The sequence below is a fragment of the Arctopsyche grandis genome, chromosome 13, assembly GCF_051622035.1.
Source record: "Arctopsyche grandis isolate Sample6627 chromosome 13, ASM5162203v2, whole genome shotgun sequence".
Taxonomy (NCBI): Eukaryota; Metazoa; Arthropoda; class Insecta; order Trichoptera; family Hydropsychidae; genus Arctopsyche; species Arctopsyche grandis.
This window is the reverse complement of record NC_135367.1, coordinates 12,726,042-12,736,459: the sequence shown is the minus strand read 5'-3', so window position 1 is coordinate 12,736,459 and position 10,418 is coordinate 12,726,042. Positions and strand designations below refer to the sequence as shown.

General features: G+C 32.4%; 1 protein-coding gene across 2 annotated transcripts; it reads right to left on the bottom strand.

Annotated features, from left to right (window-relative positions):
• Positions 1–18: 18 nt before the first annotated feature.
• Positions 19–3,412, bottom strand: LOC143921178 (uncharacterized). 2 transcript variants are annotated; one of them, XM_077444350.1, is made up of 6 exons: positions 3,240–3,412; positions 2,211–2,428; positions 1,767–2,008; positions 644–864; positions 439–575; positions 19–367 (listed from the first exon to the last, which is right to left on the bottom strand). In XM_077444350.1, the coding sequence occupies exons 2-6, from the start codon at positions 2,422–2,424 to the stop codon at positions 42–44; spliced, it is 1,140 nt and encodes a 379-aa protein (XP_077300476.1). In that variant the 5' UTR covers positions 2,425–2,428; positions 3,240–3,412; the 3' UTR covers positions 19–41. The 2 variants fall into 2 exon arrangements, with proteins under 2 accessions (XP_077300476.1, XP_077300477.1); XM_077444351.1 differs by having other exon boundaries at positions 3,273–3,412.
• Between the last annotated feature and the right edge of the window lie 7,006 nt (positions 3,413–10,418).

Here is a 10,418-nt window from a genome sequence, read left to right as displayed (position 1 = left end):
AGAAAGTTTTTTAAGATACATACACAGATCTTTCAAAACATCTATCCAAAGAAGCCTTTACTGCACTCCATCTCTTTAAACACGAATTCCATTTTCTTAATCGTGTAATTGATATCAATATCTGAGATTTCATAGTAAGTTGTAACTCTCAAAGTCTTATCATCTCTTGCGATGATCTTCACAATGATACCTTCACCGTCTTGCGTCACAACTCCTTTATCTAATTCGCCCTGTGTCACCGTCTGTAGCCTCTCGACGACTGCTTTAGATACGACACTGCACTTTTGGTCGATGTCGAGCATTAAAATGTTAGTTTGCAGGTTTTTCAGATCAACGGTGAATGTCGGACTTCGCATGGCATTAATAGCTACAATAATAATATTAAATTTAGCATCTAATTTTCCTTAATGCGTGTACATGAGTATGTATAATGAATACCTTCAGCGAGGAATCTCAATCGTCTGTGATCTCCGATCAACGCTGGAACGATTTCATCTAAAGCGATGATAGCCGGAGCTGCTATCACGCCGGCTTGACGCATACCGCCTCCTAAGACTTTCCTCATACGACGAGCTCTAAAATATATCATGTGATAAGTAGGGTAAGTATTTTATGTGTGTTCGGGTATTCTAATTGTACTAACTGCCTAATGAAGCTAAAGCTTCCTACGATTGCTGATCCAACCGGTGCACCAAGACTTTTACTGAAACAAACTGATATGGAATCAAAGTGTTTGACGACATTGACCGGATCTTCGTTGAGGTATTGAGTGGCGTTGAAGAGACGAGCTCCATCCATGTGAAGAATTAAGGAATGTTTTTTGGCAACTGTTGCTAACTTTTCTATCCAATCCATTGGTATAACCTATAAAGGAAGATGTTTTATTTTTTTTAATATAACTTATTCCTATTATAATAAAAAGTACGGTGCAAAGGAAATTATCTTTGTGAACGTTTTATGATAAAAAATGAACTGAAAAAATGAATGATTAACTTCAGATAGAAAATAAAAATCTACATAAAAAAAATTGGCTTAGCTGATATGAACAATTGAACCGTTATAATTGAAAGTGGCAGAAGTCCACATTTTCTTCGTTTCGAGAAATATCTCGCAAAACATTAAATATAAATAATTAAATGTTCTGCGTTTAACAATATTTAAAAATACTGGTGGCCTGTAATACGTTTATTTTGCTTTTCCGAGATTTTGGACATATCGAATTAAAGGAAGTAGTAACAATTTGTGAATTAAGTCAAATTGAAATAGTGTTTTCGGAACTGAAAATTGGACTTCCACATTTTAAAGGTATTTTACGATGATATGACAATGGAAAGGCTATGCTTCTAATTTTTTATTTCGATACTTATTTTACAGTATAACGATATTTTAAATTTGAAGACAGCATAATATTAAAAAAATATCTTATTAGTAACGATTTCCAGATTTCAGATCACGTCTTTACTGTTGCGGTTCTGTGTACTTATCTTTACTGTTATGTTCTGTGTACTTTTATCAGCTTTCCGGCAATTAAATATACATAAAAAGTTATGAATAAGACAGTTATTCAGATAATAATATTTATATACTATAATTATTACAGAAGATCTCACCATATAACAAATACACAGATAAGCTCACTATCAAATTTCCCGTTAGAATATTACACATACATACTCAATATTAAATGAGAGCCTCCTATGATATAAAGAAATATGTTAAGTTTTGTCACAAAAGCTCATTAAAAAAAATTCAAATTCGGTATAAACCTTTCCACCACACATATTGTGGGTATTTTCGACGACAACCATTGTAGTCTTGGGCTCGTGAATATCTTCCCCTCTAACATGTCGCTCCATGTCTTCTAAATTGAACGTTCCGTCCGTTTCATTCTTCAGGGTTGTCACCATAACTCCAGCTATTTGTGATGCTCCTCCTTGTTCATACTTGAATATGTGTGACTTGTCACCGACCAACACTTCCGTACCACGCTTATTGCAATGTACCATAACTTGAATGAAAAAAATAAACAATTCTTTATAATCAATCTACTACAAGTATTGGAATGTGTATAGATACTGTTAGAAAAAAATTATCACATTTGACCTAACAAACTTTCGAGTCTATTGTATAGCCTCATTAAAAGGAAGATAATATATTATTATCTATCTGAGACATTAAGCAGTGTTTTATATAGTGATAATTATATGTACTTGATATAAGATTCGCCATTGTTCCCGATGGTACAAACAGAGCTGCTTGCTTTCCTAACATTATAGCAATTTTCTTTTCCAAAGTGCTAACGGTTGGATCTTCTCCGTAGACGTCGTCTCCCACTACGGCTCTGGACATAGACTCCCTCATGGAATTAGTTGGTCTTGACAATGTGTCAGATCTTAGATCTACTATGTACGATTTAGCTGCCATTTTTCTGTAAAAAAATTCAATATTATAATCGAACCTGAATGAAGAAAAAAAACCTAAATATTTATACGTTTTATTGGAATATTCAAACAATACTTCACCAATATTAACATATAGTAAACTAGTGGTTTTACCCAGCTTCGCTCAGTATTTGTAATATAAACCGCTAAAATATGGCTAATCTAATTGTAAACATTTCATTAAATTTATTAAAATACTGTTATTTTATTTAAATTTATTTAAATACTGTTATTTTATTTGAATATTCAATTGTTTTTTTATTAAATTAAACGTCACAGATTCTACCACACAAACCTTACATACAAAGTCTCTTTCGAAATTATATATTAGATTTTAGAAGCGAGTGATGTTTATTGTGTAACCTATTTAAATAACATTAAATATTTACTGAACATAATTAATTAGAGATCAATAGTGTTACAATAATCATAATAGCCAATTATGATTGAATATACATATAATGTGAAATCATAATGATCAAAATTTGCAATGCTAATTCAAAATATCAATTTATATTTACCACATATTCATCAAATTTATTGAAAATAAACTGAATTGAGCAACAAAAAAATAAGAATAACAATTTTTTTCTACGATGGACAAAGTTTCATCAGAAAAATTAACACTTAATAAATATTTCGAAATGATAAAAATTACATACCTACCTATGTATTAAATTATGCTTAAAATACACGTTTTTACAAGCCTCATATAATTTACCAATACAAAGAAAAAGTAACTGTAAATAGTCTTATTTTAAAATAATGTGGTAGAATGCATATTTATAGAGTTTTCACCTTAATTAAGTGCAGATTGATGCAACAACAGACCTGGAATTGGTGTATTTACGGGATACCAAATTGGGTCAAGAACACTAAACAACTCTGTAGTAACAAACGTACTGATGTACAATGAATAGCTGCCGGAACAAAATTACGGTTCGTTCACTAAGCTACGTCATACTAAAGTGGGAGAATCGCCGCTTCTCAAGCTGTTGGCGTCTATCCAATTATCAAAACCGTGTTTCTGCATTTGATATGAAAACTCAAACACTCGATATATCAATTTTAAGTTGTAAAATTGAATTGGCTGGAAATATTTCTAATTTTGGTGGTTGAAAAAATTAAACATAATATTTTTTAAATAGTTGAGAAGCGTTGGATTAAGATTCGTCGCGTCCGTATTTGTACACGTCATCGTTATTTAAATTTCGCGCTTTTCGACTCGTTCTGGTCGTTTCATTTTTTTTTCGTCTGACGAATGTCAAGGTCTCAAAATTTTCCTCTAATATTATTTGACCATATCGACATGTTGTACCCAAATATGAGAGTATATATATAGATACGACATTCAAATATAAATAAATGGCATTGAGTGAGTCACGTAGCTAGAAGAACGATAGATGTACGAAAGAAGTGCTCGAATGGTACCCGAGAGAATGTAAAAGGGTGTGGAAGGTCACAGGTAGGGATCCCAATCGAATATTTGAATATTCGTCTGATTTTTCAGCCATTCGTTATTCGAATATTTCATCAACTATTCGAATATTATTCTTGTATATATTTTTTTATAAACTAAATACACAAAATCAACATGAAAATAGTGATGACGAAGAAGCTGAAGATTATGAAGAAAATTAAATATATAATTGCAAGATATAATTGCGATAATAATGAAGATAATGAAGAATATGAAATGTCTACGTGTGAAGAAACAGATTTGTATTCATTAAATACGGAAATGTTTGAAGAAAATCACTTTCCGATCGATAATAATCTCTACAAAATTTTAGAAAACATGAGAAAAATAATACGAATATTTAAGAAGTCACCGGCGAAATATACATTTTTACAAGAAATCATAACGAATAAAGAAAATAAAAAATTGGTAAATTATTATTGGCTGTAAAAACGAGGTGGAATTCAATGGCAACTATGATAAGACGATTAATTCAAATTTATGCTTGGTACATATGTAATTACCTTTTTTTTAATTTTCGAATATATTCGAATGTTCGAATAGCTCTTCATTTACTATTCGATATTCGAATAGTTGAAATCGACGAATATTTGGGATCCCTAGTCACAGGGTAGATAGGTGGATGAAATCAGAAAAAAATGTGTGAGATGAGATAGATGAGACTTGCTCAAAACAGAGACGTCTGCTGGACGGATGGAGAGGCAGGATGACGGATGGTAAATGATAATATGTGATCAGATTAATATGCGGTGATTGTCCACCTTATTTTGAGTTAGTAGTGAACAGATGCACTATCGAGGATACCATAGTATTCAGTAATATTTAGAGACCAGGATTTTTTTCAATTTTAATAATGTTCAGTTTTAGTATCTTTTAGACATAATTTTCAAACTAAAAATCAATTCCAATTATTTGTAATACAAATTGTAAAATACATGTATATCATTTAAAGCTAGTATGATAAATGAAAAATAAATATTTTTAGGAAATACTTATATGAGAAAATTCATAAATAAATGTGAAAAAATTGCATAAATTAGCATCCATTGTCAATTTTAGCATTTAGTAACATTACTAATGCCACAAAGTTCTTATTTTTTTAAATCCAATTGATCAACAGCATTTTTTTTTGAAAGAGCAATGTTTGAAAGTTCCATGGAAAAATGTTCACAGACTAATCATTCCCGTTAAAACGTTGAACGTTTTGTGCGATATGTCAGGAAATTTTCATTTCTAAAAATAAAACAAAATTGTCCTTATGTTTCTTTAATTCTTATGTTATAGTTTGTACTTTCGAATCATATATTATCATTCTGACGATATATATATATATATATATATATATATATATATATATATATATATATATATATATATATATATATATATATATATATATATATATATCATCATCATCATTTACAGCCATTCGCCATCCACTGCTGGATGAAGGCCTCTCCAACACGCTTCCACTCGTCTCTGTTTTGCGCAACACTCATCCATCTCATTCCGCACATTTCCCTAATTTCGTTCACCCATCTTCCTTGTCTTCCTTTTACTCTTTTGCCTTCTCTCGGGTACCATTCAAGCACTTCTTTTGTCCACCTTTCGTCCATCCTCCTAGCTACGTGACCCGCCCATTGCCATTTCAATCTCTTCACTCTATCCACTATGTCCACTACCCTTGTCATATTTCTCACCCACGTGTTCCGCTTCCTGTCTTTCCTCGTTATGCCAAGCATACAGCGTTACATACTTCTTTGAGTGCATTGGATTTTATTTTGCATCTTGGCGTTCAGTGTCCAAGTTTCACATCCATACGTCATCACTGGCAAAACGCATTGATCAAAGATCCTTTTCTTCAGGCAGAGTGGCATTTTTGATTTAAAAACAGCATTCATCCGTCCAAATGCACTCCACCCTAATTTCATACGTCTCTTTATCTCTTCATTTTTACTACCAGACATGTCAATTATTTGACCTAAATATAAATAATTATTTACTACTTCTACTGGTTTATCATCTAAGGGGATGCTATCAGGCATGCAATAACTATTGAACATTAGTTTAGTCTTATCTACGTTAATTTTTAATCCTACTTTTCTACTTTCCCTGTCTAGCTGTGTTAGTCTGATAAGTAGGTCAGCTGAATCACGAGCTACTAAAACTATATCGTCTGCGAACCGAAGGTGACTCAAAAAGCGACCATTGATGCTTACTCCGGCTGTATCCCAATCCAATTTCCTGAAAACTCCCTCAAGCACCGCATTGAATAACTTGGGCGAGATTGTATCTCCTTGTCTTACTCCTTTTCCTATGCTAAATCTATCTGTACCTGAAAAAATTTTAACCGAAGCTGTGACATTCTTATATATTGCAGCTAACAGTCCCACATAGGGTTCCGGCACTCCCTGTGTTTTTAGAGCGTTAAGTACTGCATTATGACTAATTGTATCGAAGGCTTTCTCATAATCGACGAAACCTAGGCACAATGGCCGTTGATATTCGTTGGCGCGCTCGATTAGTTCGCCAACTACTTGGAGGTGGTCCATTGTGCTGAAATTTGCCCTAAACCCTGCCTGCTCTATAGGTTGGTTCTCGTCGAGGATATTCTTCAGCCTTTCTGTAATAACCTTCGTGAAGAGCTTGTAGACCGCTGAAAGTAGACTAATGGGTCGGTAGTTCTTGATATCGCTTTTGTCGCCTTTTTTGTGTATTAAAATGATAGTTGCGTTATTCCATCCTTCTGGTATAGCTTGGTTCTGGATGCATTTGCTGAAAAGCCTAGCTAAGATATTAATTAGGGGGGGGCCGCCACATTTTACTAAGTCAATGGGAATATTATCTTCCCCTGGGGTTTTACCGTTCTTTGCAGTTTTTAGCGCGGCCTCTACTTCGCTAGGCAATACTGCAGGAACCCTTTGGCCGTGTGTCGATTCCAGAGCGGGGAATTGGCCGTTGTCGTTCTCGTATAGTTTTGCATAGAACGTGTAAACTCTGTCTATGATTTCTTCTCTATTCCTAATTATTACTCCGCTCTCTGATCTGATTGCGATCATTTGGTTTTTGCCTAAGAAAAGATCCTGTTTGCACTTTTTCAGGCTACGGTTATTCTTAATGGTATTTTCTATTAGCTTGCTGTTAAAATCCCTGACATCCCTGACTATTCTCTTTTTAATTTCCTTATTTACTAGATTGTATTCTTGCTTATTATTATCCCTATCTAAATTCCTTTTATGCTTAATTAGGTTTTTTGTTTCCGCTGAAATTTTGCTTAATTTAATCTGTTTCCTGAATCCACCTAATTTCTTACCTGTTGAGGTTAGAACCGAACTAATTACAGTGTTCAATTCCTCGATGTCTGCTTCTGGGTTTAATTTCCCGTATCGATTTCCAAGTTCGAGTTCGAATTCCTTTTTCCTAGACCTTAGTTGAGCGAAATCTGGAGAGTTACTGCATCCTTTTATTAATTTCCTACGTTCGCAATTTATATTAATGGCCATCTTGGCACGGACTAATCTGTGATCGCTACCTATATCTACTTTACTTAAAACACTAACGTCTTTAACGGAGTGCAGGGCATTTGTTAGGATGAAATCGATCTCGTTTCTGTCTCCTTTAGGACTCTCCCAAGTCCACTTATTGTTGGTGTTTTTCCTGAAAAATGAATTAGTGATAAAGAGCCTGTTGTGTTCTGCGAATTCTATGAGGCGATCGCCTCTGTCGTTTCTTTGGCCGGTACCAAAATTGCCTACTGCTCTTTCTGTATTTGCCTTTTGTCCTATTTTTGCGTTAAAGTCGCCCATGATTATTTTAAAGTGGTGACGGCTATTATCGTATGCGTCCTGTATTTTTTCGTAGAAGTCTTCTATTTCCTCGTCTGGGTGGCTAGATGTGGGGGCGTACACTTGGAAGATTTGACAAGTGTACCTGCTCGAGATTCTTAATACTATATAGCATATACGTTCCGATATGTCGCTTATTTCTATAATATTTCTTTCTATTCTCTTATTGATAAGAAACCCTACTCCTCCTATTCTACCATTTGGTAGCCCTCTCCAGTAGAGACAGTTACCACTTTTTAGGATTATTTGGTTTTGCTGTTTTCGTCTTACTTCACTAAGTCCTACTATATCCCATTTGATATTTTCTAATTCATTCTCTAATGCAAGCACACTTCCTTCACTCGATAACGTTCTTACATTGTACGTGGCTAAATACAGGTTTCTATTAGCTAAGCTATCATCCATCGTCACTCTTACCTTGTTGGAGGTTTGGATATTATTTTTCTCGCATTTATCCAAGATGTGTTGAGAAAAAGGCGGTACTTGAGAGAGATTTCCATTCAAGGAGTGAGTTCTTACCGCCATAGACTCTTCTCTGTGGTCAGCTTTGACAGATAGTCATCCTAGGTATCACTTGGATCACTTATGAGTTATTACATGCCATTTAACAGGGTTACTTTGTAAGTGAAAGTAGTTAGTTATGATAATAATAGATTAGCAATTGTTATACTACTTTTTTACAGATCTTTATCGTGAGACGCCTCTTTGGAGACAACGGATTTATATATGTGAGTGCGGTTTGCAATTTAATATTTTAATAATAACTTTAGTAAAGAATATAAAATTACACGAATTACTTTAATATAATTTAAATATGAAAAAGAACTGATAGACAGTTGGGAAACACCGTTTCTGTTTGCTATTATTCTATTAAGTAAAGTTCGTTAAAGATTTTTGGCTGGAAGCAATTATGTGGAAGATTTATTGCTTCTGTGGGACCGACTTGACTGACGAAGGATCCTTTTTTTGTATTCAGGTAAGGAGATGTATCTCGTTCGTATATTCTATTGCTCAGATTTGACACAAAAATTAGCACAAAATTTTTCGAAATAACTGATATAAAACCGCTTTTTACGACCGATTTGCTGTTTATTTTTACACTTAAATTATACTAGGATGCAATTAGTAAAATAAGTGATTAAATGGTTAAGTTTTTAGATTAAATTTCGTGCAATAGCCGGGTTTAAGCGAGTAATAGCGGGAAGAACGCAGAAGCACGTCTTCCCCGCATGACACGAAAGACCGAACTCTATATATATATATATATATATATATATATATATATATATATATATATATATATATATATATATATATATATATATATATATATATATATATTATATATATATATATATATATATATATATATATATATACGTATATATATATATATATATATATATATATATATACGTATATATATATATATATATATATATATATACGTATATATATATATATATATATATATACATATATATATATATATATATATATATATATATATATATATATATATATATATATATATATATATATATATATATATATATATATATATATATATATATATATGTACGAGTATATATATATATATATATATACTCGTACATGTACATATATATTTATGCTATAAATCTTAGTCAATTTACGTGGAAATTGGTTTTTTAATATTTTGTCGCGTGAACGGTTTCTCAGTAAACATTCTGACACGTGAACTTTGTATCGGGTACATTGTGCCTAGGGCTTCCAAGCCGGTTTAAACCGAAACCGAAAAGCCGGCTTTTTGAACATTTTTCAAAAAACCGAAACCGGCTTTTTGGCTCGATCAACCGGCTATTTAAGGTTATCTTTAATTAATGTTTTTTTCCTCAAAATTAACAATTATGAATTTTAAATTTCTATGAAAGATCAAAATAAATGTGTATAAACGCTCTTAGGTAATAGGCGTATATTTCTTTGAACAAAAAAAAAGCTACATTACTTTCTTTCTTGAGCGGTTTCTTTGAGATTTAGTAATGGACCAGGTCATAAACCAATAAAATATTATGTAGTATGTAGTTTCAATGACCTACCCAAACTTCAGATATAGAATAAATCCTTATCTATCGCAAATCCCACACTATCGCAAATCCTTGTACTTGAAAACATCAAAAAAAGTAGTATGATTTATGGCAAAATGCATAGGAATTTCCGAAATATAATTGATTTTTCTTCAAAGGAATTGCCCTTTAAATATTGAGGTCACATACCTTCTTTTATTATGGATTTAAAATGTTCGTGATCAAATGGAATTTGCCGTTTCGAATGAATTTGTTTCCGAAATTTGCAACGGTTGCTTTTGGATTTTTTAAGCTAAAACAGATGCGTACAAACAACTTTGAAATCTCTTTATCTATAATATATCATTGAATTTCAGCAGTTCTTAATATTAAGTTCACGATTCCACAATTATAGTTTTTCTGCGAGGTTACACATTATTTTTTAAATAATATATTCTTGATAGTAGCTTATTTAAATCATTTAATTATATGTGCGTATTGAGGATCTGCCATTTTACGACTGTGATATATGTATGTACATATAATACAAATTTTATTATTTGTAATATTTGTAATAATAATATAAAGTAATGATCTTATGAAAGTT

Bases quoted from the DNA above. Each gene is read 5' to 3' on its own strand.
- LOC143921178 (XM_077444350.1), bottom strand. From the start codon at position 2,424: ATGGCAGCTAAATCGTACATAGTAGATCTAAGATCTGACACATTGTCA. The intron at 2,009-2,210 runs GTACATATAATT...TTTTCATTCAAG, and splicing joins AATGGCGAATCTTATATCAA to TTATGGTACATTGCAATAAG. The intron at 368-438 runs GTATTCATTATA...TTATTATTGTAG, and splicing joins ATTGAGATTCCTCGCTGAAG to CTATTAATGCCATGCGAAGT.